At 37.6% G+C, this 25,574-nt stretch overlaps 5 protein-coding genes and 1 non-coding gene across 7 annotated transcripts; 3 read left to right on the top strand and 3 right to left on the bottom strand.

Moving 5' to 3' along the window:
* Nucleotides 1-3,218: 3,218 nt before the first annotated feature.
* Nucleotides 3,219-3,684, bottom strand: LOC147281675 (histone H4). Its single transcript, XM_086247375.1, has one exon. It carries the CDS (start codon nt 3,643-3,645, stop codon nt 3,334-3,336), a length of 312 nt encoding a protein of 103 aa, XP_086103501.1. The 5' UTR covers nt 3,646-3,684; the 3' UTR covers nt 3,219-3,333.
* Nucleotides 3,685-6,755: 3,071 nt separating this feature from the next.
* LOC147281674 (dentin sialophosphoprotein-like protein) lies at nt 6,756-11,834 on the bottom strand. 2 transcript variants are annotated; one of them, XM_086248659.1, is made up of 14 exons: nt 11,690-11,834; nt 11,504-11,589; nt 11,260-11,404; nt 10,899-11,034; nt 10,219-10,785; nt 9,932-10,011; nt 9,698-9,773; nt 8,932-9,531; nt 8,756-8,835; nt 8,507-8,592; nt 8,004-8,058; nt 7,621-7,672; nt 7,209-7,289; nt 6,756-7,103 (listed from the first exon to the last, which is right to left on the bottom strand). In XM_086248659.1, the coding sequence occupies exons 1-13, from the start codon at nt 11,777-11,779 to the stop codon at nt 7,246-7,248; spliced, it is 2,097 nt and encodes a 698-aa protein (XP_086104785.1). In that variant the 5' UTR covers nt 11,780-11,834; the 3' UTR covers nt 6,756-7,103; nt 7,209-7,245. The 2 variants fall into 2 exon arrangements, with proteins under 2 accessions (XP_086104785.1, XP_086104784.1); XM_086248658.1 differs by lacking the exons at nt 6,756-7,103; nt 7,209-7,289; nt 7,621-7,672; nt 8,004-8,058 and having other exon boundaries at nt 8,153-8,592; nt 8,932-9,528.
* A 949-nt stretch (nt 11,835-12,783) lies between these two features.
* Nucleotides 12,784-15,202, top strand: LOC147281673 (organelle RRM domain-containing protein 2, mitochondrial-like). The gene is made up of 4 exons (XM_086248915.1): nt 12,784-12,995; nt 13,534-13,602; nt 14,389-14,495; nt 14,807-15,202. Exons 1-4 carry the CDS (start codon nt 12,842-12,844, stop codon nt 14,894-14,896), a joined length of 420 nt encoding a protein of 139 aa, XP_086105041.1. The 5' UTR covers nt 12,784-12,841; the 3' UTR covers nt 14,897-15,202.
* A 341-nt stretch (nt 15,203-15,543) lies between these two features.
* Nucleotides 15,544-15,615, top strand: TRNAH-GUG (transfer RNA histidin (anticodon GUG)). Its single transcript has one exon. It is a non-coding gene; the product is annotated as a tRNA-His (tRNA).
* An 818-nt stretch (nt 15,616-16,433) lies between these two features.
* On the top strand, nt 16,434-16,735 carry LOC147281671 (dolichyl-diphosphooligosaccharide--protein glycosyltransferase subunit 4C). The gene has a single exon (XM_086248067.1). The coding sequence runs from the start codon at nt 16,434-16,436 to the stop codon at nt 16,545-16,547; it is 114 nt and encodes a 37-aa protein (XP_086104193.1). The 3' UTR covers nt 16,548-16,735.
* Nucleotides 16,736-16,874: 139 nt separating this feature from the next.
* Nucleotides 16,875-21,126, bottom strand: LOC147281670 (uncharacterized). Its single transcript, XM_086248128.1, has 3 exons — nt 20,599-21,126; nt 19,147-19,332; nt 16,875-19,057 (listed from the first exon to the last, which is right to left on the bottom strand). Exons 1-3 carry the CDS (start codon nt 21,124-21,126, stop codon nt 17,378-17,380), a joined length of 2,394 nt encoding a protein of 797 aa, XP_086104254.1. The 3' UTR covers nt 16,875-17,377.
* Between the last annotated feature and the right edge of the window lie 4,448 nt (nt 21,127-25,574).

The raw sequence follows: 25,574 nt of genomic DNA, 5'->3' as shown, positions 1-25,574 counted from the left end.
TGAACCACATGCATGGGCTCCCCTTGCTAGGATATTAAGATTCATTTTTAGTTGTGCTTCACAAAAATCACCTGCTAAGTTGCTTTCTTGTTCCCTTTTGGCCTGTTCTATAGTTAGATATGAGAGATTCATGGCCACCACAATTTTGAGATGGAATAGGCTAAGAGGACCCATGCATGCATTCATTCTGTGGTCTGCAAACCATATCAATAATAATTTGTGAGATTCATCGATCTATTAATTAATATTCCCCAATATATCTAAACAAATTAAATTTGTGAATAACACGCATATCCATCCCCCAACGTATGTTGTCACGAGTGTTGGTTCACCAACATAGGCACTGGCGGATCCACAATGGGGTCAATGGGGTCAATTGACCCCATGAACCCAAAAATCCTAGGCTTGAGGAAATTGGTTGACCCCTTGAACTTATGGATGTTGGTGGAGTTGCAGGGGCAAGGTGTTTGAAGAAATGTCTGAAAGAGGAGAGAATGAGAGAAGATAGTGGTTCCTTTCATGTAGTATCTTGACAAACATGTCTGAAAGAGGAGAGAAGGAGAGAAGATAGTGATTCCTTTCAAGGTGTTTGCAGAAATATCTTAACCCCATGATGTTCAATTTCTGGATCCGCCACTGAACATAGGTAAGAAACCGAATGGTTTCTTTTTGGACCCATTCCTGAATCCACTAACATATATAGCCAAAACACCGACTTGAATTCAAAATGTAAAGAAAAAAACACAAGATTTATTTTCAGCCAAATGATTACTTTATTTCGGGTAATCTTTAATTAATGGATAATGGTAATCTTTGGAGGAACAAAGAAGCAGCTAGAATATATAGCTTTCAGTTGGGTTTTTCTATGCATAAACCCAGTTATTGTTGTTAACAAAATAATAGTGATCATTTGCTCTAAGTAGTTGACCTGGACTTGGCTTATATTATGAGTAGGACAAGTTTGATTGACAAGCTGACTGTGTTGCCACGAACCCACTCGATCTGATAAGTATCTAAACCAATTGAGGATCTTTGCAGCCGGTTATTTCACATTCTTTGTGTCGTCTTCTTAAATGATTGGATTAATAGAGCCTCCATAATCTTTCAAAATTGCACGTTTCAAATGAAAGAGACAATCTTCATGTGTTTTCAAACATGAGGTCGCGCGACTGATAAGATGATCTGTAAGGCAATGATACATCGTTTAGGCTCTGTCCACTGATCAAAGACAAGTGATGCTCCTGATGAGAGATCGTGAAAATAAGTTAGGATTATGATCATGATCGTGAAAATAAGTTAAAATTATGATAGGTTAAGAGTTCAATTCATTTAAATAATAATGTCTGCGAAGAATTAATCTAAGGTGGCTTGTGCTCCTTTTGAGTTGTGTTGACCGACTGGGGTGGGCTCTAAATGGGTTGTGCCAACTTATAAAACAAGGCGATATGGGTCAGTAATCGTTAGTGTATAGTGAATTTCACATACATCGAGGGATGCCAGTTGCTTGGTACACAAGCAATGAGTTATACTGGTTATGTGTGAACGATTGTCCAGAACAAACCTTGCAAATAATATTGTCCCATATTATAAATGTTGAGTAGGTTAAGCAAATGATTTAGAAATTATATATTGATGAATTATTATCACTAAACAAAGATGAAAAGTGATGACATAGCATAAGTGAAGAATACAAGGGAACTCTCTAATTTGTTTGTTTTGTGGACAAACCAACTTAACATGATTGAACTATACATGCTAGCTAGCGTAGATTCGAAGGATCTCATAGAATTAATTGGAAAAAAATAACTTCAATTATCCAAGAGAAGAATGGAATGAATAGCTGTGTCATCATTTCTTGACAAAGATTGATGGAAACGTTGCATATAAATTAAGAACATTAATTGAATTCAAAAGAAACATGCAACAATAATTGATCATTGTCCAAACCATGGATTTATAATGAAAAGGTATAAAGGTATATACAAAATATTTTACACTTTCAAGTTCTTATGCATTAATTAATGACACTGGTTATATAGGACTCATCGTCTCCTTGATTTTATAGAACTTTCCTAGCTATCCTTTGAACAAACACAAAAGCAGCTCTAAGGGAAAAAAAAACTCGTATGAGACTATTTATTGAATGATAGAACATAAAACTATAAAAGATGGCATGCAGGTGTCCAAGAAATTAAAAAAAAATAAAATTATATCAAAATTGACATATGTTATCTTTTAATTGGGTTGTTTTCTTGCTCAGAACTGGCACGTGGCAGTCCCATACAAGCTTTTTGCAACAAAAGAAACGAAGTAGATGAAGATACAAGGGAACATCAGCTAGGCTTGTGTTGGGCTGACCCACTAGTTACTGAGCTTGCCTTGTGTTGGGCTGGCCCACACGCACTGGGCGCCCAATACTCCAATAGGGTATGGCAAACCAACCAAATCTCAAACAATGTATGACCAATGATTGTCCCTAACTAAAGATGAAAAATGATGACATTATTACATAAAAAGGAAAAGTAATAACATATATAATTGAACAGCGTGCTAGGGAGAAGATTCAATGGATCTCGTAGAATTGGTAGTAACCAAATTAAATTTCAATTACCCAAGGATGGAATAGAGATAGCTTTTGTCTTTGCTTTATTGACAAAGATCGATTGTTGTCCTAATACCACGTATACATATGAAAAGGTGGCGAGAACACAACATTGTATACCTTCAAGTGTATATTAATAAAAGACATTATTACATTGGATTCATCCAAAATTACCAAATTGAAATCATTATAAAAGAGATTTTTATAATGATTTCCATTAGACCAAAATCTCCTAAACATAATAACATCATTTCCCTATATGGAAGGTATTATGATAAAAAGCCCACTCAGCCCATTAAATACTTGGCCCAAATAGGCAAGTAGGCCAATCAATCCAGTACGACAGCTCTTCTTAAATAACTAATCACAATGTTGACCCAGATAGATTATTACTGGGCCACATACTTGGTAAATGCCAAAACTGTTAATAGCATGGGCCTTTGGCCCATAAATAAACAGTAGAGCTAGCTCAAGCTCAAGACACCATCTGGCAGTGTTCTTTACAAACTGGAATTGCAACATTGCTAATTAGAGATATCAAAATTTTAAGATATCAAAAACATGAAACTCATGAGCTGTAATCAAATATTAGCCAAAACCATCAAGATTAACAAAATCAAGAGAAAACAAGAACATTTTCCATTCAAAATCAGCCTAAAACATCAAATCGCAACACCTTCCTAAACGTACCAACAACACCAATTAACCCCATTTACAATTCCCTAAAAACCCTAACCACCAAACCCATACAGAGTCCTGCCCTGCCTCTTGAGCGCATAGACCACATCCATGGCCGTCACGGTCTTCCTTCTCGCGTGCTCAGTGTAGGTCACGGCGTCGCGGATCACATTCTCAAGAAAGATCTTGAGCACGCCACGTGTCTCCTCATAGATAAGGCCGCTGATACGCTTGACACCTCCTCTACGAGCAAGACGGCGAATCGCAGGCTTGGTGATGCCCTGGATGTTATCTCTGAGCACCTTCCTGTGCCTCTTGGCTCCACCTTTGCCCAAACCCTTGCCTCCTTTTCCACGACCCGACATTTTTGAATTTGGGATGATGTACAGTCTCTGTGAGTTTGTGAGGGAGGAAGAGGAGGACGTGCGCTTTTTATATAGGGGTTGTTGGAGACTTGGGAGTTTTGTGTTTGTGCTTTGAAGCGGGCCGTGTGGACCGTTGGATGGGGTTCGATCGACAGCTAAGATTGGCGATCCGTGGCGTAGTTTTGAGTTGTGTATGAGCCGCAGATTATGTTTGAATCGACGGTAGAAGGATTGTGCAAGTCTGGAAGAGTAGTTAAGCGGAATGTAGTCTCTCGGATTGATGACGCGGCGGGTTTTGTGTTTTCCGACTTTGGAAGGCGAGAAAAATGGATTATGATTGTTGGATTTGAGTGTTATCGACGGCTGAGAATTGGTGTATTTCACAAACTTGGATCGAGCTTTCTTGCGAGGACGTCTCCTTATTAGGATGTTGGAGGCTTGGAGCACAACATTAAATTATGGCTCAAAATATTTTAAGCATTCTCACTTTTTTATTTGGGTCAAATGAGAATGACTCTCTTTGGGTTAAACTTAAATTTTCAAATTCTTTTTATCTTGCTCCTCCGTCTAATCGACCGTTAGTGCAATCGTTAAATACTTACGTCACATTTTTTCTATTGACATGGCCCTGATTTGCAATACATGGTATTTTACATAAAGGGCTGCTATTTACACATTTTTTTTTTTTTACACTCTTTTTCTCTTTTTTTCTCCTACACACAAACACTCACCTTAAATTCAAAACATCTCAACACACATTTAACCCATTACCAAAATACCCTAATTTCATTACACACCCACACCCACACCCACACCCACACACACTCCATCTTTCTTTTTCCCTCTCTTCCTTTCTCTGTCAACACACACCGACACACTCCTCCAACCTTCTCCTTCTCTCCTTTTCTTTACACGGCACGCAGCACCACCCTCCCCGCACCACCCATCACCACTCTCATTTCTCTCTCTCTCTCTCTCTCTCTCTCTCTCTCTCTCTCTCTCTCTCTCTTCTCTCCTCTTTTCTGAATGGCGCGCAGCCACCACTGCGCGCAGCACCACCCTCCCCGTACCACTCTCATGTCCTTCTCTCTCATATTCTCTGCATCCTCTCCTCCTCTTTCTCTCCTCCCCACAACACCACCCTCCCCGTGCGCACCACCATGTCAAGCTCGCACAGCCAAAAAGCCTCAACGCCTGACCACGCCGCCGATGCAAATGAGCTCGCGCCCGACCAGCTCTGCCCAGCTCGCACGACCACGCCGTCGTGCCAGCCAAGAGCATAAGCTTCGCAGGCCGTTCGACAGTCATCTGCCGAAACCAGTGGATTCATTCGGCAATCATCTGCCGAAGCCGTTAGTTTCGTTCAGTGGCTGTCTACCGAACCAGCTGCAGCGATAAAGAAAGGGAGGGAGGAGAGAAGGGAGAGAGGAGAAAAGGAAAGAGACAGAAAGAGGAGAGGGTGAAGGAGACAGAAAAAAGAGGGGGAGGAGGGAACAAGCTCGCCAAGTGCAGTTTGCATCATTACAACACTAAATTGGACAAGGTCATGGCCAGAGCAGGTTCTTCAAGCATTCTTTGTTGCTACCAAATGCATTTGGTTGCTTCATTTTCTTGCATTTTCATTCAATCCACCACTGTGAATTTTGAGGGTGGAAGAGAATAGGAGCTTTTATCCACATTACATGGAAGACATGTTAATGGATAGGCAGAGATCACTGTGATGTGAAGTAAATTTTAAGGACAGGGTTTTAAGGTGTAAGGTTCTTTGCAGGTACAAGTTTGTAGGTTAAGTAAATTTTAACCTTTTTTTTATTGATGGGGTTCTATGGGTTATGTGCTCAACAAGAGAAGTATGTAATTGTGATGTTTCTATTAATTGTTCAACGGCTTCTTTCATTGGAAGAAGTACCGGGTGAGATATGGATTCATATCTGATTGCTTTGTTATCTTATTTGAGTAGCAGATAAGGTGGTGCAGCAAAGAGGGAAGAAGATAGAGAAATGGAGAGAGGAAAGAGGGAAGGAGAGAAAAAGAGGAGGGGGAGGAGGGGCTACCGGGCTGGTTCCGGGGAAGAGAGAAAGAGGGGGAGGGAGGGGGTGTGTAAATGAAGTGTCCTTTATGGTCTTTTCCCTTTGATTTTTTTTTTTTTTAAGTGGGGTGTGTAAAGAAAAAAAAAAAAAGTGTACAAATAACAACACTCTTTATATATTCAACAAATTTTTATTTTTCCTGCCTAAATAGACCGCTGAGGAGGAAGTGTGTCAAAAACCCCGGTCAGCTATTTGGCCAAGAAAAATAAAAATTTTGTTGAATGAATACCCAAAATACCCGGTAAGCAAATTTGTTGTAAAAGAATATGTTAACCAAAAAATGAATCCACACCTGCCATATAAGCACTTAACGGTTGTCCTAAAAGTCAACTTAATGGAGGTACAACATTGCAAGAATTTGGAATTTTGGGTTCAACATCCGTGTTGAAAGTCAATGACCAATATGTTATTTAACCTAAACAACAAGGATACAAAATGTAATTGAACTCATATTTTAATCTAAAAGTTGTTTTACTACCAATATTATATTTATGTGAATTTAATTACTAATTAGATTGACCCTTGAAGCCTTGATCAAATATGTGATTCAAATTTAGTCCAATAATATAATATGAAATCTTATTTTAGGATAAGGTTATGAATTTCTCCACCTATTATCAATCGATTTTCGATAGGAGATATTCACCTCACAGGTAAACTCTCCACCTAACTTCTACAATTCACGTGTCAAGCCGTTTGCCTTACAATATATATGTCCTAGCTCAAAGCACATTAAGAAAGACTACCCTCGTGCTCAATCTTGTATTGTCTAAATTCTTAAGCAAAGCAAAGTTGTTTTTTCCTGGTTTTTCTAGCATCTAAATCGAGTAACTTTGTAATTTGAGTGATGGTTTTTGTTTACGAGATACATATATAGACTCAAACACAAGACGTTTAATAAACAAATTGAATTAATGTCAACTCATCCAGCATGATTACTTTAACAACTTCATTAAGGTTGATTCGTACTTGAGACTGACCCAAGATGATACTACTTAATACTCATACAATATGAGATGATACTACTCAAACACAATACATTATAACTCGATTAATTGTTACACCTCGTATGTTTGCTATACATATGGTTGCAGTTTGATGCAATTTTCAAAACCTGCTAGCACAAACCTATTCCATAACTAAATAACACAGACAAGCACTGTACAAAAACAAAAGTCGTCCTTTTAGAAAGTTCTGCTTTCCTTTTGTCAAATTCACTATCATCTAATAGAGGCCAGCTTGACATATAAGTTATCCATGACAGTATCTCCCATCTGTGGTGGAATCACTTATAAAAATGATCACTGTGTGCCTCTAGCTTCTATTATGCCCAAAACTCCATGAGATTCTCATGCAACCTGTAGTAACCTGTGTGCCAGTCTATAATGTCAAACTTGAATCTTAATATGGTGATTCTTGTCAAGGTATTTTGAATTTTAACAGATTATATTCAGCTCTAGACACCACACTTACAAGAGGTACAAAACAAGTCTAGAACCCTGCCAAAAACTCAACCTCTGTTGTTTTTGCTTTTCTGAGACTCAGATCTACTGCCTATCAATAGTGAGACAACACTATCAGCAGCAGGTATTATAGCAACCAAAAACAAGAAGCATAAAAAATTCATTAAATGGAAGAGGAATCCTTAGAATAAGTAGTCAATAAAAGAAACTTGGAATTGCAAGGATCAAGTTAAAATGGCTTTAAAGCCAAATTTTGAGGTGATGTTTATTATGGGTAGCTGATCAGAGAAGATTGTGTATTTACTCAAGCATGACCAAAGTTGATTGATTTTCAAACAATAATGAACGCTACTAAATTCATTCTTATTCACATAAAGGTAGGAAAAGATGTATAAGTCCAATACAGCTTGCAAGGGACAAACCTCTTGATGTTACTACAGATACGTCTTCCTGAATTCCAGTAACTTTACGATCCTGAATATACCAACCGAGACCAGAGAGAGAGTCAATGTATCCTCAAGGTAATAATTGGTCAGACTTTAAGGTCATGAAAGTGAATAATAAATACAAAAGGAAATCAAGTAGCCAACCCATATCCATATAGTTGTGGTCAAGACTTAAAAAGTTATTTTCCCTTTTGGATAAGTTATGAAATTTTGAAAAGGTAAATTCTAGTAAGAATGTCAACATATTCTGTTGCAAATTATTTAGATATCCACCAGTGAGTGTGCATGCCTGTGGGCTGTACATGCATAGGTGCAGAATTCCAGGGAAAAAAGAAAGAAGGAAAAGATCAGGAAAAAACCGTGTCATAGATTGCCATTTGATTGCGCCAGAATTCCATAGTAGGTAGAAGTAGTCTCCCTGCTGACACAAGCAAATCAATGAAACAGGCCAGTACAAATTGAAACTCCGATGCTTCAACTTTCGCCAAATATTGCATTAATAGAAAATGATTGATAATTTCAATTACTTTAATCCAAGAAAATTGTCTACAAAATACACTATAGACAAGTTTCAAATGCTATGAACCATTCATTTGAACAAAATCACACATCCAAAGTGCCCTCATATATCTAGCCATGACAATTGGCAAATATGACTACTATAATTGGGATAATGTATATTTCAATTTGTGATGATATAAACATCAATTGGCAGACTACACCAAGAATAAAAACAGTAAAGAAAACGAAGTAGAACAATGGTGTCCATGCATGTGTATGCGTGAGAGAGAGAGAGAGAGAGAGAGAGAGAGAGAGTCAGTCATATCAGGTGCTAGTAGTAAGCAGTAACCAGTAAGCACACTTGCCGGATCTGGACCGTCTCAAACTCAAAGATTCTGGAGAAACAATAGACACTTTCTTGTTCACCATTGGGAGGGAAGGAGTTACCTAAACAGATGTAAAAAGAACAAATGTGTAACAATCATTAGATTGTCTGACACATGACAATCATCAAAATAAACTATTAACATTAACAGACAAACAGTTACTTTGAAAGGACAGCCAAGGGAGTTAGAAAACAATTAACTTGCATTTACCATAACCAGCTTACGTTTGCATCAAAGGTACTTTTTCTCTTAGTTCTCTTCCTGGATGTGTTTTCTTCTTTAGCACCACTTTCCCCTTCTCCAACTGCAGTATTCAAGTCATTAGTGTGATTAGTTCAACTGTTCAAGCCAGGCCAAAGGATGAACAAGCTTATCAATGTGTTCCCAGCACGCATGGTACCTTGAGCTGTAATATTTCTACAATTCTGTCCCTGTTTTGCATTGGAAGTCTGCTGCAAATCATCTTTTACACACCCATTATCTAGTTTTTTTCCTTGAAGTTCAGAATCTGAAGGATGGGACATACCTCTCCCTCCTACTTCACAATTATCATTTTGTAAAGTCTGGTTCATAGTTTCAGAGACTGCTGGAACAGAATCCATTGTATTTCTTTCAGAGTTCAATCTGCTGCCCACCATTTGCTTCTCCTTCCCTTTGCTCCTTAAATTTCTGGACACTCTGCCTGCAGAATAACTTGGATATTCTTCTGATATGTCCATTTTCCTCCCAGACTGAATGGTTGCACCTGATGCTCCGCCTAGGATCTCAAAGGCCTCTGTTGCAGGACTAGATTTTGTAATTTTATGCTTAATAGAGCATCTGGATACAGGGTTCTTTTGATTGTTTTCCAGATTCTTCAGTCTACCAATACTCTGAAAATCACTAGATTCAATATTCACTCTGCCTGTTTCCTCCTCAGCAGCATGGTTAGGCAAGTCATCAACTTTTGAGTCATCAACTTTTGAGTCATCAACAGTGATATTCATACCTCTCCCTCCTACTTCATAAGTCCCAGACACCGACATGAAAATGAAAAAAAGGAAGTAGAACAATTGTGTGCATGCATGTGTATGTGTGAGCTCGCGTGAGAGAGAGAGAGAGAGAGAGAGAGAGAGAGAGAGAGAGAGTCATATCGGGTGCTAATAGTAACTTGTAAGCACACTGACCTCGTCTGGACCGTCTCAAAGATTCTGGACAAACAATAGACACTTTCTTAATCACCTCCGGAGGGGAAGGAGTTACCTAAACAGATGTAAAAAAAGATGAATGTGTGACAATCATTAGACTATCTGACACATGCCAATTATCAAAATACACTATTAATAGACAAACAGTTACTTTGAAGGGACAGCCAAGGGAGTTAGAAAACAATTAACTTGCTTTTACCATAGCCAGCTTACATTTGTATCAAAGGTAATTTTTCTCTTAGTTATCTTCCTGGATGTGTTTTCTTCTTTAGGATCACTTTCTCCTTCTTCAACTGCAATATTTAAGTCATTAGTTTGATTAGTTCAGTCAAGAACAAAGAATGAACAAGCTTATCAATGTGTTCCCAGCACTTGAGCTGTAATATTTCTACAATTCTGTCACTGTTTTGCATTGGAAGTCTGCTGCAAATCATCTTTTACAAACCCATTATCTAGTTTCTTTTTTTCTTGAAGTTCAGAATCTGAGGGATGGGACATACCTCTCCCTCCTACTTCACAATAATCATCTTGTAAAGTTTGGTTCACAGTTTCAGAGACTGCTGGAACAGAATCCGTTGTATTTCTTTCAGAGTTCAATCTGATGCCCACCATTTGCTTCTCCTTCCCTTTGCTCCTTAAATTTCTGGACACTCCGCCTGCAGAATAGCTTGGATATTCTTCTGATATGTCCATTTTCCTCCCAGACTGAATGGTTGCACCTGATGCTCCACCTAGGCTGTCAAAGGCCTCTGATGCAGGACTAGATTTTGTATTTTTATGCTTCATAGAGCATCTGGGTACCAGGTTCTTCTGATTGCCTCCAAGATTCTTCGGGCTACCATTACTCTGAAAATCACTACATTCAGTATTCACTCTGCATGTTTCACCCTCAGCAGCATGGTTGGGCAAGTCATCAACTTTTGAGTCGTCAACAGTGATATTTGTAGACGGCTTAGAAGAAAACTGTCTAGTAACTTCAACATCCTGCTTATCTGCACAAGAGACCTGCTCATGTGGAGTTTCTTCTTGGGAAAAATGCACAGAAGTTGCACTAGAATTATTTAGGCCTGTAGCCAAGAGAGAAAATATTCAACATGACAATGTTAGATAATTAGTTTACAAAATTTTGGGCATGAATAACACATATAGTACATTGATGTAACTTATAAATATGTATTACTTCCTGGATGAGTAACTAGCTTGTCTGGATCAGAAATACTTCCAGAAACAGTACAGGTGGTAGAATCTCCTCCCAAGAACTTTGCAACACATTGTTCCCAGTCAGGAGGAAATCCAAATACAAAGCGACTGAAAACCTGTTTAGGGTCGAAGGAAAACATCAATCTGGAATGTCCAAAAATATAAAATAAGATGTAATAATGTCAAATGGGTAACAGGCCTTTGTTCAATTGGGTATAAAAAATCAGGCCTTGTAGCATGGACAAGCAAAGCAATAGCCAATTGTTGGAAACCCATTTTCATCGAAGCACCGCCCAAATTCAAAACTTTTAGAAAGAGCAAGAAGGAGAAACACTCAGTACCTCGGATGGAAACCCATTTTCAGCAGTCCGCTGCTTGTTTAGGAACCCATTGATGACTATACACACGCCATCGGCTGTCTCGAGAGTGAAAACATCGTATCTTTTGTTTATGGGTGCAGAGGAAAACACCCTTTTGGCTTCTTGTCTAAAATTCAACAGCAGAATAGCAATTAATTCCTTAAAAAAAAAAAAAAAAAAAAAAAACTAAGATAGCAAGAAACCCTAAAAGAGAAATGTATCTCACTCTCGGGAAGTTATGCCGGCGACGGCGAGCCCCTTACCTTGGACGTCGTTTTCGGGTTTAATCAACCACCAATCGTGCAAACATACCTTTCAAAATCCAAAGCAATATATTGAAATAATAAAAAAAAAAATAAAAAAAAAATTGTTGAGGGATATTTTGTTGTGGGGAAGCACGGAAAGCACTCACTGTTGTCTGAAAATACGATGAGGAGGCGTCGGCATTGTTATTGTGGTTTTTGTCGTGGAGGGTTTGGTTGGAGCGAGGAGTAGAAGCCATGGGACTGAAGCGTTTGGTACTACTTGGTGGGTTGAAAAAAAACGAAAATGGACGGGAGCAGTAATATGGGTCAAGTCCTAATTTCATGAGAGTGCATCACACTCGCGCGGGAAACTTGCGCGGGAAACTTTGGTAATCAATGGCGGCAACAAGTTAGCTGGTGTAATTAAGCAAACGCAATTTTTTGAGTTCTCTAGGAAAGTTTATCTGTATAGCATTAGCATATTAACACACTATTAACACATTAATATTCCTTTCAATATTAATAAGTTTATTTTTCTACTAAATCATAAATTCTTCACCATTAAATATATTATATGTTTGTACTATGATCCAACTAGAAAACCTTGATAGATTATTAAGTAAATCTTAATAGAATTAAGTATACCTTAATAAAGCTGCTGATTCCAATGCTGGTAATCTATTAATCTATAATTAAGTAAACCTTAATAGATTACCATCATACTATAAATAAAAAGAAATCAGCAACTTAATAGATTACCATCATATAGAAAACCTTAATAGATTATTAAGTAATTCTGCCATGTCCAAGCATACAAATTCTTGGTTGAACTCATTAGCGAGCGACACACTATAATAAAGAATTGAATGCATTCTTGATTTATCTAATCACGAGTTGGGTGATTGTTAATCTACTAAAAAAAAAAGTAGTCTATTAGATAATGTTGTGTGCCCACCCTTAAGTTACTTGCCTAAATGATACAATAATATATATTATAAATTCATGTCATAATTTACTTTGAAACTTATTTATTTACCACCAATAAAATAGTGACACAGTCACATAATTTAATATCCAAATTTAGTATTCTTAGCATTATTCATAAGTTTTTAATTTTATCTCATTCATATTTTATGTGCGATTTCTTTTTATTTTCTAAAATGAAAAATACTATAAAATATTTAAAAAATATTTTGAAAAAATAAAAAACGGGAGGAGGGTTTAGGGCCTTAGGCCTTTAGTTGGCCTTTCTTTAATTTTGGCGCAGAAGCTTTGGCCGGTTTTCACATTCTAGGACAGAGCAAATTGAGTGAGAAGAAATGGCTCTGAGGGCAGGACTCATAAGGCGATTTCTGTCTACTTCAGTCTTCACCTCTCAACCTACTGCATTTGCTGCCTCTGCTTCTGCCTTTGCTGCTGATTCCAATGCTAACAGTAATAAAGCTGCCCCTTCCCCGCCTCTCTTCGTCTCCGGTAACAATTGCCCCATTAAAAACCCATCTACCATCAGATGCTATGTCTTTGTTTCTTTATGGGTTTTGCTTAAATAATTGAAAAGTTTGACCATGTTGGGTTGGTTGGGTTGATTCAACTGGTTCATGACCAATGGTGACGATGATGAGAAAAGTGAGAGCTCGAATTTTTGCTGACAACTATTTATTGTAAGAGTCAGAGCTTCCAGAAACCAATGGATTCTCTGATGGGTCCAGATTTTCATTAGTTGGTTAAATTTTTGAAGGTGGAAATGCAATAATTTTCCATTATTACCATTTACTTTAAAGAAATTCCTTATCATTTGTGGTTTGCTAATTAGCAAAATTTGGGTTCTGTAATGGCCAGTGGGAAGTTTAATTTCTTATTATACTGCTATTTTAGATAGCCAAATTGGGCCTCCAAGTTATGCTCATTGAGTGCGGCTGCAGAGAAACTTGTTTTCCTTATACAACATTTTGGGTTATTGGAGGGGGCATGACTATGCCTGATGATATCATTTTCGTATATGTGCTTGCAGGGCTTAACAAGAGAACCACGTCTGAGAAACTTCATGAATCATTCTCTAAATTTGGTGAAGTGGTTAATGGTAATATCGTGTTACCATCTTTCTTGTTCATGCTTGCAGTTCTGCTTTCGTTTCTGTCTAAGTGAGCTAGAGAGGGAGAGGAGACACATAACATAATTAGCAGTGTGATCAACTAAGTTAAATTATCCATGAATATTAAGATTTTGAATTTCTTTATCTGTCTCATTAATGTTGAGTAATTTGTGTTTACACATTTACAGGCTAGTTTTATAATTTAGGATATAAATTTGTAGAGGCAAAATTAATGTGTGGTTTAAGCTTAACATTAGAGTTCATTGGAACTGGTGCATTTTTAATTTGGACATACGCAGAGAATTTACTTTCCATGTCTTTCATGTTTTTGGAAAATGATATAGTTTAGGTTCATATAATCTCTCCAAGGTTTTCTAGTATGATGGTAATCAAGGCATTGCAGGAAAAAGGAGTGGGACAAAATGGGCATGGTGTCTGTAATTTAGATTAGAATAAGGTTCTACAACATATGAGAATAAAGCATTCCCATTACAATAGAATCAGTGTAGTCAACACTTTTGGTTGGGACTAAAGGTTGTTCAGGATGAGATGCAAATTAACATGGTCATTCAGCTGGTTTTTTTTTGTTCTATATTTTCTGAATGATGGTCTTCATATTCATTGTTCTGTATCTAAGAATATGTTATACAGTTTGTCATCTTAGGCTTCAAATTTTGCAGCACTGCTTTGTTTAAAATACCGTTTGCCATGTTGATCTTGGCACTTGGCAGAGAATTATAGCAATGTATTGACAATTTTTCGCTTATGTTTCAGCAAGGGTAGTGATAGACCGTGCTTCTGGATTCTCAAAGGGCTATGGTTTTGTGATATATGCCAACTTAGAAGACGCGGAAAAAGGGGTGAAAGGGATGGATGCACAGGTTTGCATTTCTTGCAACAAGTATTCATGTTGATGATGGATACCACTTTAACTTCAGTTGATGATAATTTAATAATTATTATTATAAATTTGAAGTATTTCTGTTGACCAAAAAGCAATTTTTATGATTGAATATGATATTGAGCATTCCTTTAGGATCACTCCACCTATATAATCTCTTAGCTAGCATCTCGGAACACTTTTCCATGACTCATAGGATACTCACAATCACATACACATATTATTTACACAACTTGTGGTAAATTGTCTAACTATCTTGCTCCACTTTTTTACTGTTTTTATATGAGGCAGTTGCTTGATGGATGGGTAATTTTTACCGAATATGCACGGCCAAAACCTATTCCAGGACAGTTGGCATCTCCAGAAACTTACTCAACTTAGTTGATGATCAGTCCAGCCAATGTTGCACTATAAACTATTCTACCATACGGTCCATTCTTGATGAAGAAACAGGTGCTGTTTGTGAAACCTATTGGCTTCCATGGGAAGATTTGTAGTAGGAGCAATTTTGTCAGCAAATTCTCATTTGTGCGAACTAATTGTACCCTCATAGGCTCATAGCAGTCCCTTTCGATGAAACAATTACTCATTTTAATTCACTCTTGATACTATAATGTCACTTATTTATTTTCCTTGTAATATTTTGCTTGACATCACAGTTCTCATGTCATAAGTTGTTTTTAGACACTTACTTTTTTTTTTTTTGTGGAGATTTTATCAGGTGGTTTCTTTTTGGAGCTACTGAATGTATGTTTTGACAGCATGGCAAGCAGAAGATCAAAAGTCAAATTGTGTGATTGTACTTTTTTCTGGTTTTCTTCATGAATGTATGTTACTTGTTCTAGCCTCTAGGCTCAATTTTCTTATTTTAAACTTCGTATTTTTCCCCTTCACTTGTTCAACAAATTCATCAACTCAGCTTAGTACTGATAGTAAAATTGATGGATAAATCAAAAGAAAAAAAAAAAAATTTGTTTCTCTCATTTTACAATGGATAAATAATTTGGCTGAAGCAGAACGTGCAACCAGTGGCTGTAGTTTAGTGGTAAGAATTCCACGTTGTGGCCGTGGAGACCTGGGCTCGAATCCCAGCAGCCACATTACTAAAGCTTTTTTTTCATTTTTCAGTTTCCTTTTTTTTCTAACATACGACGTCGTAGCTCTAACCGGCCCATTCGTTCATAAACGTACAAGTAGGAATAATGGTTACCACATTTTTATACCACATTTTCTAAGCACGTCTCGTACACTCTTTGACATACAAAGAGCTCCTCACTCCCTTCGAAGGCTACAGCTTCGTCATTGACTGAGGGATCAACTCCATAACCGTAAGCTTCTCAATCTCTTCTCCAATTTTGGAATTACATTCACTTCGATCAGTTAGATCTCAAAATTTGGGTCGGCGATTATCATTAATTAAGTAATTCAGTATTATTATTTTGCCAAGCGATTACTGTGATTTTTAGAGGGTTTCATAGATCTGTTTTCTGTACGGTTTCATTTGTAACTTTTTCACTTTAATTTGGTCATGGTTTTTTATATAATTCTTTCGTTGAAAATTTGATTTCGTAGAAAGAATCGATTTTTAATCGGTAGGTGAAATGGTCAGTAGTTGGGTTTGGAAATTGAAGGCGAAAATTAAGCAGTAGTTGCTAGTGTAAGGCTGACTGATTTTTGAAGAATGAAAGATAACTCAAGGGAAGCATAAGACTTGCTGTATATAATTCTCAAAAGAAATTTAGTTTAATGGGTCTAATGATTGCCAAACAAGGAACAAAATTTGGAATGAAAATCTCCATTTTGGTGTGATCTTTTGTTGGGTCATTTAGTTTCAATGTTTACAACTTGTATTTGAAATGATATTGTGGTGCACTGAATCCTTGTGCCAAATTTTCTGAGTTTTCATTTGATTTTACAGATGTTTGACGATCAGGACCTGGGCTTCTTTGCCAATTTTCTTGGCATCTTCATATTTGTTTTGGTAATAGCGTATCATTATGTGATGGCCGACCCAAAATATGAGAGCAACTAATGATCTGGTTCCTTTTTATGTATTTGCAAATTTGCAATAGAGATATGCCCTTTTATGGCTACGAATAGAGATGCCCTGTTAATTTTGTAGACTGAGCTGTTTCACAATGGATACAACTTGATTTAGTTAAAAGCAGCTTTGTTATGCAACACGAATGTTTGCTGTTATAGAAACTTGATTTTCTTTCACTGATATATTTCTGCTTCATATGATGTTTTCAACACTGTTGCATAAATATTCAATGGATGTTGGCTGTGTTGAATGACTGTTAAAACTTGGTAATGCCGTTGAAGTGGGGTTGTTGGATGAGATGCTGTTTGTTTTTCGGAGCTCACCAATGGTGGTGGCAGTGATATGCTGTTTGTAGAAAATGCAAAAAGAACATGTTCTTAAGGAGGTTAAAGTTTGGGATTTGTTTTGTGAATTTTAAAATTATATCCTTTTGTACTATTTCGTGCATAGAAAATGCTACATATACCAACTTTTTTTTTCAATTTACATTGCACATGATATGGTGGCCATCATCACATTTACAAAAAAAAAAAAAAAAAAATCACATCACATCACATCACATCACATCATTACATGTCAACCTGCCAGATAGGCAGATAGGTTGGGAAAAAAAAGTTGGTAGAACTGTTGGGTTGTATAGGAGAATCCTTATGATGCTTATTCAGGAGGATTAGGTTGTCATACAGTTTACAGGAGACAACAATGCTGGTAAATTAGATTTGGCAAATCTATTAGCATTTGCCAAAGGGTTAGATATAATGTCAAGCAAACTCGCCTCTTAGGTGTTATGTATGTTGTGTGTCCAGTGCATTAGCTTTTCAACAAAGATTAAGCAATTTCTTATGCCTTGAAGGGGTCTCCCATTTGACTAGTTTCCTTACTTCTTTCTTGATCTCCATCGTTTCTCTTGTCAAACGCTGGATGCAGAATCCCAGGCTACTCAAACAATGAACCATTTGTCTTTTCTGGTTCTTTTCACCTTCACTATTATATACTTTGTCGGCTACTTTCTGCAAATGTTGCAGAAAATTACTTACAGTGGTCTCAACCTCTTCATCACCCGAACCCAAAATCATAAATGGATTTGGTGATTTGCCCAATTCAGTGTCATGGTATTCGTCTTGCAACTCTTTTTCAAATGCGGCTAGGGACTTGATCGAAGTCACCTCCTCAAAGCATTTCAGTGAAGAGCCAATTTTTTCCTTTAAAAGCTCTATGTGGGCATTCATATGTATTAGCTCCTCAGAAGCACCTCCAATTTCTTGTGATGCCTGTGAGAGGAACTCTATTTGGTAAGCCACAAATAGTAACAGATCCACCATTTTTGATAAAGACCCTAGGACGCTATTGTAACACTCTCTGTGAAAGGGCAAGAACCAGAAATTAGGCTCGGTTTCAGCTTCTTCAATGAACTTTTCTAATTCTTTGACATGGGATTTTAGCTTCCTCTGCTTTTCCCTCAGTCTGGTAGAAGCTGGTACATGAAGATTTATGTCTTGGATACAAACTTGAAGAGCCCTCATGCTTTGTGAAAGCTCATTTTTTGCAAGGGTCCCTGCTCTCATAGGATAGAAGAGGATCTCTACCAAAATGAAGCAAGTCAACCCAATAGTAGCCTCTGTGATTCTTGCAATAGCAAACGCACTTGGAAGACCATAATTTTCTCTACCCAAGATTAACAATGCCCCAATAGCTGCAGAGACCCCACCAGCTTGGCCATACATCCTGCTATGCCTAAGAAAATGGGCGAAAACGATCCAAGGAAGGAGTGGTAAGAGCCTTAAATCCTGAATTCCTTGAAAAACAAATAACCATATGACTCCGTAGACTGATCCCATAGCTGTTCCTTGTGCTCGAGCATTTGCTACTGTAAATGTTGCTTGCCTTTCTGTTACAAAACTTATGGCAATGGTGAGGCCTGACCAATATCCGTTTTCTTTGTTATAAATCAAACCCAGAAGCACAGCAAGGCCTAACGAAAGCGAGCACTTGAGGGCGAAAACAAAACTCTGATGGCTTGGCATTATGTTCCTCCATGCCCTTTCAAAGTTGCACCGCGCTTGATTTTGTGAACCACCACCTGGTTCTTGGTAAACTCTTCGAGTGTTTCCGGGATTTCGGGCAATGGGGGTGTCATCTAGGAGGAGTTCCATGCAGTACAAGAAGAACAAAGCCGGCAGATCCTCTTGGGTTGTAGTGGTGGTTTTGCCAGTCCAGAGGGGCTTGTCTAAAAGTTCCTTATTGGCTTCTGGAGCTGATGTTGCATCAGAAGGCACAGAGTACTTAGCTTGTAGTAGCCTTAGGCTTACCTGTACTTCTGAACTTTGTAAATGACCTCTTAGCTCTTCATCAATCATGTTAACAGGAAAAGAAGGGCAGCAAGATAAAGCTATCTCCATCCCCCTAATTGGTATCTCCATTTCTTGCAACTTTTCACCCAAGTCCAAGTAATTAGGTCTCAGAAATTTAATATATGGTATCTCCCAAACCATGCCTTCCTGCTTCAAAGAAATAAATGACTTTAGCTGACTAGACCAATGAAGCTCGCACTCATTTTTTGAATTGACAACAGTCAATGTTTGCTTACCAGATTGTTACTGATACTCTGAAGAAGCTTAGCTGCTGATTTAGACAGAGGTTTTCCTTGGGAAATGAATTCAAGTGCTGCTCTGTTGTCTTGGGCAGAGATGGCCTCCACTAAGCGAGTTAACCTCTCGGAAGCATTTTCTGCATACAGCCGCCATGATTTTATAACCTGTGAATGCATTGCACATAATTAAAGATTATTCTCTTTTAGGCACAATCTTATGCTGCCAATTATACTATTTGCAAGATGGGCACATTGTGGTCTAGGGAATGTGGAATTTTGGGGTCGACATGTGGGTGCTCGATCTAACATGCATTTGTACATTTAGGGGTCATTAGCAAAAACCAAAAAAGATACAAAGAACTATGGAATTAAGTCAAGTAGTCAACTTTGTGTCATTATCTTACCTATTAGTGCTTGCTGTCCCTCAACAAGGCTGTGTTGAACAGAATCAAATCAAATCTGTGTGGTACGTGTTATATTCGATCTGTTTCTACTTCTTTGATTAAGCAGGTCTTGGAGCATAAAGTCCATGCATGATTTGATGAATCAGCGCATAACAAGCTATGGTCTCGACATGTCGCGAGGACATGTACGTGCATTTAGATCATATATAAACGAATGAGATGCAGCTTATCCACTCATCTCGACTCATTGTGCATCGATCACAAGTCCGCAAATTAAGTTCTTAATAGAAGATCGATACATCTTTTGCAGTTGCACAAGCATACTTGCATGTTACATCGATCCATCCTTTTGTTGTTTGGTTTAAGAAGACAATGAGACAAGACCAGACAGCTTTAGATTTTCCAATCCGTATGGACCCATATATGCATGGCCAGCTCGCATGGACTAAGTCACGCCCGGCCGTAAGCCCCCAACAATGGTACTAATTAATTGTTCTAATGTTCTTATTATTCCTTTATGACATCTAAATTAATAATCCCATTTTATATGTACTATATATGACAATTGTGTGAGTCAAAACATGAACTGTTTGTTCCATTCAAGCAATCTCAATGTAACAAGCTTACATTGGCCGTACTAGTTGGATAGAAACAATGCTTTTTGTACACAACTTTCATGCCAAATTATAGCTAGCTACCAGGCATCATATATTACCTTCACTCTGGTTGGTTCAGCTGTCAACCTCTAGTTCAGTTTAAATATATAAAATGAAAAAAATAAATAATATTAGTTTTCAATATATATATATATATATATATATATTAGGGTTCGCTATCTGTGTTCCTCAAACACCTCCTACGCTCTGGCAAATAGAGTGAATATCACCGCCATAATGACAGTGTTATTCACACTTCCAAAGAGTGAGGAAGTGCAAGAGAGAAGCGCGCCTACCTTCTCAATAACATGTCGCACAACAAATATATACACTCTGTTACATAAAAAATTTTATTTAAAAAAAAAAAAAAAGCCGGTATTATTTGTTACCTCGTGGTAAGCTAGCCGAGGATAGGGAAAGAAGACGGCGAGTACAGAAGCGAGAGCTCCGAGGGCGGTGCTGGAAGCCACATGAATCGGGTGCATGACAACCCCAGTGTTCGCCCCATGAATAACAGTCCCCACATAAACATTCACAATCTGCCCAAACGCAATCCGCTTACACAACAAGTGCGTGGACACCGGCAGTGCCACCGCGAACGCGCTGAGCGCCACCGCCAGCGCCGCCAGCTCGTTTGTGAACCTTGCGGGCCCCACCAGCCACAGCGTGAGCACGGAGGGGACCATCACTTGGACCGTGGCACAAACGACATCCCAGCAGCCTCTGAGGGCGTCACCCAGCGTGGCGTCCGACATTATTAGGATGGTCGTCATGTAGGAGAAAGATGGGAAGGTTAGGACGCGGCGGAGGGGTGCTGGGCCGTATAGGGTGGTGCAGCCCACTATGGTGCACGCGAGGGCGGTGCGTAGCGCGGAGGCTAAGCGCACGCGCCAGAGACACTGGGTTTGCTCCACCATTGTTGTTGTTGTTGCAGAGAGTGTCATTTTGATATGTATTAATATATGGGTTAGTGTTCAACAAGGAATTGTGTGAAATGAGAACGGGTTTTTGGTCTTTTCATGTTGAAAAGCTTCTAATCAGCATGGAGTGATATGAGGTTAAGCTTGATTTGCAGGAGAAGGAGAACATTGTGGCTGCTCAAGCAGCAACTTCTGTTATAAATATAGAGTAGAAGCTAGCTTGTCACCAAATAAAAATATCTTGAGGAGTTTTTTTTTTTTTTTTTTTTTTCTATTTTGTGGCCTACAAGGGAAAATAAGAGTTGTGAAAAAAAAAAAAAAAAAAAAGGAATAGGAAAGAAAAAATAGGAAAAAGATTGAAAGACATGGGGTATGGTAGAGTGGAAATATTATTTGATCAATTATATTCTTTCATGATTTTAACCCCGAAATATTATTTTCTAATAACTTAAATAAGGTCCTTTTCATAACATGTTTCTTTTTTGTTTTTATATTTGTTTAAATTGAATGTAGAGAAAGAAAAAGGTGAGAAAAGTGAGAGGAGAGATTTTAGCTTTTTCAAGAAAAAAAGTTTCGCATATATCCCTAACTATAAAATTTTCATATTTGCTTAATCTAGATGGTTAGAAGTTAGAACCGTGTTTAGATGACAAATTTAATAGTACAAAGAAGTGGGATAATTTGATAAAAAAAAAAAAAAAAAAAAGTGGGATAATGTACGGCTGCAGGTTACCTTTCCTTATATAATTAGCATCTAAAATCTGCTAATCAGATTTAAGCTTCTAATTAATATCTTGCATATATAGTTGATGTCAATTTTAGCTTTTATATATGATTAGTTGTTGGCTTGTAGCATGACAAATACAGCTAATCAGATACATTATACATAAGCCGCTAATAAAATCTTGCATGTCAATTTTGATCTTTGGCATTTGCCCGGCCATTTGTCCTGTAGTTAATTTTCTTAAGCATCTCAAAAAAAATTTCTTTAGCATCAATCGTGGAGACTTTGCAATTGTTCTTTTTCGTAGTTTGAGCTTCATTACAAAGTACAAACCCAATATCTGAGGAGCTACTTTGTTTATAAATTATATCCCAAGAAAGTGACTTCAAGAAAAAAAGAAAAAATTTTGATGGTTATAATGTGGATAACATTATTTTCCAGGAATGAGAATGTCTCATTAGAAACGTAATTTGGTCACCAAGCCCATTATTATGTCAGTCGGCAGGCGAATACAAGATGATTTTTGTCTTCAGAATCAGTTCGATTCCTTTTCAGGACAAATTGCAGCATTGAGAATTGTTGAAGATAAGGGTGTGAAAATGGAAAGGAATGGGTGAACCACAAGCCAGCAATTAAGTAGGTAATAAGCCAAGCTAACCATATGGCATATACTCACTCCTTCTTTGGCCGGCAGTCCGCGACTCATAAGTGACTAATCATAGTCATTAATTAATGACAGACCTATTAGCAGAAAATTGCTACTTTATGGGGTTCAAAACAAAATGTGCAATTTTGGGCATGTGAATCACACTATGTTACAACCATTAGTTAGAAGTTGTCTGGTAATATCTTAATAGCGGAAAAAAACTGGTGTATATACCTTTTATATCTATTTCTCCCATCACGTAATACGTCCTTGATGATAAAAGCATTACTCCTCAGTAGTGTATGTGTTTTGTTTTTTTTATTTTTTGCTTTGGATAGTCACTGCATGTGTCAACAGCCAATTGTTGATGTATATGGAAACATTGGTATATGAGAAATCTAAGGGAACATTGGTATATAAGAAATCTGTCATCGACTTTAAACATCAACGACCAACAATCATCTACGTGCTCATGGACTGTGACTAGCATTTCCGTCCAAATAAACAAGGGTTTTGCTAATAAGTGGTAGTTACAACCTCATGCAATGTCCAAATTAACATGTCTTGTTAAGAGTTAAGACATACTTTCAAAGAGAATTAAATTACACAAAACTGCATATAAAAATTAATAAAGCAAGTCCGGCCTTAGCCAACAATATAGTGACCTTATACCAGAAGCCCAACGATGATGGGATATGATATATGACCATGTGGGGGTTTGATGTTTGGCCCTAATAATTAATTATATGAGAAATCTAAGGGAACATTGGTATATAAGAAATCTGTCATCAACTTTAAACATCAACGACTAACAATCATCTACGTGGTTCATGGACTGTGACTAGCATTCCGTCCAAATAAACAAGGGTTTTGCTAATAAGTGGTAGTTACAACCCCATGCAATGTCCAAATTAACATGTCTTGTTAAGAGTTAAGACATACTTTCAAAGAGAATTAAATTACACAAAACTGCATATAAAAATTAATAAAGCAAGTCCGGCCTTTGCCAACAATATAGTGACCTTATACCAGAAGCCCAACGATGATGGGATATGATATATGACCATGTAGGGGTTTGATGTTTGGCCCTAATAATTAATTATATGAGATAATGAGAACAAGTGGACAACCAGTTGACCCAAAAAAAAAAAAAGCAAAAGTCAATTATAAAGGCGTCTGAAATATTCATTTCCATCACGTCATCACTTCATTTTCTTAAGGTATAAAAAATGAGATTGTCAAACCATACAGATCCAATGAAGGTTCACCATCATCGTGTATAAAAATGACTTGGTGACATGCTGCTATCAGCTAACTATGACAACTATTACTAACAAACCAAGAGACCTACCATACGGACACTGCACTACATATATCTACCATCTAAAGGTGGAAAATTACACTCTTAAAAAGATTTAAAGGTCAGATGAGTGTCTGCATGTGGTAAAATGTCCGCACACACAAAAACCACAAACCAAAATCATACATTCAAATGTAATTCCAATTGATTAATATGTTGATTGTCAGTTTGACAATTGTCTGTACGATTGTTTATCAAGAAAACATTATTATATATGTATGCATGCAAAATATTCTCGAGTGAGATAATCTCACATGTTATTTTATCAAAATGTTAATTATGATCACATTCGACCTAATTAAGCCCAATCAATAATTTGATGATTGACAAAAGGGGGAGGTTGCATATCATGTTGGCTTTATAAGAAACAAATTCATGTTAAATGTAGACAGGCCAGAGCGTAATAGAGTCTGATGCTATAGGCTTTGGTTCAAAAATTGGTGTAATAGGGTCTCTTATGGTACCGTACGACTTGATGTGACCTGTCGTACACCAGATGAGTTGACACAGTAGGATGGAGAGGTTTGCTTAGAACAGTCGTCCATCCACTCATGGCCGGCTCGGCTGTCCACCGTTGATGTATGTGAGCTCCGCTGTAAGTTTTATATGCATCTACCATTGACGTTCCTTAGAATATGCCACGTATGAATTATGATTCTTTTTTTGTTTTTGGCCAGGAGTATGAATTATGATTCAAACTTGGTACAATAAGGTCTCACGATGATGTGACTTGATGCAATAAGAATTGCCAACAGACAAGAGAAGGTGTCGGTCTGCCAAATGCTATGATACCATGAAAATTTTCACGAAGAGGAAGACAAAACTTATAACATGAAAAACACCTAGATGCCTTTGAAATATAAAATATATACAGCAATACTCAAACAATTAAATAAAATGGGTCCTAAAAACAATTGGATTATCAGTCAGAGCACACATCCTATCATCAGCTTCCATAACTGGATAATATGCACTAATGTCCTTTTAACACAAAGGACCCTACGATCTCAGTAATAACCTAATGTTAAGTTTCTTAATGGAAAAATATTAGGAAAGCCTCATGTCAAACAATAAATAGGTCTACGCCAAATTTCAGCCTAACAAGAGTTACAAGACAATCAAGTTCAGTTATTGATTTTTCCAGTCTTTCATTTTTCTCGCTTGGGCGGTGAAGAAAGGGTCACAAAAGTGGGTTTCAAAGCAATTATGCCCTATTTGTGTGAGGACTGTTTTAATAGGTAGACTACACTCCTATAAAAAAATCTATACTATGTCATATGGCTCTTGTTCCACTAAAACTTGCATTAAGAAACCATAATATGTGATATGACTCTTGCACCATTAGAACTTGCATTACCGAGAGAGTCGGAGAGGTACTTGTATATATTTTTGAACAGCTAATAGGCTCAGGTCAAATCCATGAGAGTATTAACATAGAAATATCCAGTGTACCCTACTTATGTATGGGCTCGAAAGTGAGAAGGAAAATAGAAGGCTGGGTTGAAAGATTACTCACATAGTCGCATCATTAACGCACCAAATTGCAATCTTGTGTTACACTCAGACCTCAATGTATCAATGTTGTCACTATCTTCAATTGGCTCACCATTTGTCACCAATTCACGCTGTCTCAACTGTTGTGTAGCGTGGTGGCTTGGAGTCAAATGGCAAGACAAGTGGAATTGCCCTTAGTTAAATATTTCTTTCAAGAGCAA

The sequence above is a fragment of the Dryas octopetala genome, chromosome 6, assembly GCF_963921425.1.
Source record: "Dryas octopetala chromosome 6, drDryOcto1.1, whole genome shotgun sequence".
Taxonomy (NCBI): domain Eukaryota; kingdom Viridiplantae; phylum Streptophyta; class Magnoliopsida; order Rosales; family Rosaceae; genus Dryas; species Dryas octopetala.
Note: the sequence above shows the minus strand (reverse complement) of the source record. Positions and strands in the feature narration are given on the sequence as shown.

Bases quoted from the DNA above. Each gene is read 5' to 3' on its own strand.
- LOC147281675 (XM_086247375.1), bottom strand. From the start codon at position 3,645: ATGTCGGGTCGTGGAAAAGGAGGCAAGGGTTTGGGCAAAGGTGGAGCC.
- LOC147281674 (XM_086248659.1), bottom strand. From the start codon at position 11,779: ATGGCTTCTACTCCTCGCTCCAACCAAACCCTCCACGACAAAAACCAC. The intron at 11,405-11,503 runs GTGAGATACATT...GTTGAATTTTAG, and splicing joins GCCGGCATAACTTCCCGAGA to ACAAGAAGCCAAAAGGGTGT. The intron at 8,059-8,506 runs GTGTGCTTACTG...GTCAGCAGGGAG, and splicing joins AGACGGTCCAGATCCGGCAA to ACTACTTCTACCTACTATGG.
- LOC147281673 (XM_086248915.1), top strand. From the start codon at position 12,842: ATGGCTCTGAGGGCAGGACTCATAAGGCGATTTCTGTCTACTTCAGTC. The intron at 12,996-13,533 runs GTAACAATTGCC...ATGTGCTTGCAG, and splicing joins CCCGCCTCTCTTCGTCTCCG to GGCTTAACAAGAGAACCACG. The intron at 13,603-14,388 runs GTAATATCGTGT...CTTATGTTTCAG, and splicing joins ATTTGGTGAAGTGGTTAATG to CAAGGGTAGTGATAGACCGT.
- LOC147281671 (XM_086248067.1), top strand. From the start codon at position 16,434: ATGTTTGACGATCAGGACCTGGGCTTCTTTGCCAATTTTCTTGGCATC.
- LOC147281670 (XM_086248128.1), bottom strand. From the start codon at position 21,126: ATGGTGGAGCAAACCCAGTGTCTCTGGCGCGTGCGCTTAGCCTCCGCG. The intron at 19,333-20,598 runs GTAACAAATAAT...AATCTTTAATTA, and splicing joins CTCGGCTAGCTTACCACGAG to TGTGCAATGCATTCACAGGT. The intron at 19,058-19,146 runs GTAAGCAAACAT...TCTTTGAAGCAG, and splicing joins AGAGTATCAGTAACAATCTG to GAAGGCATGGTTTGGGAGAT.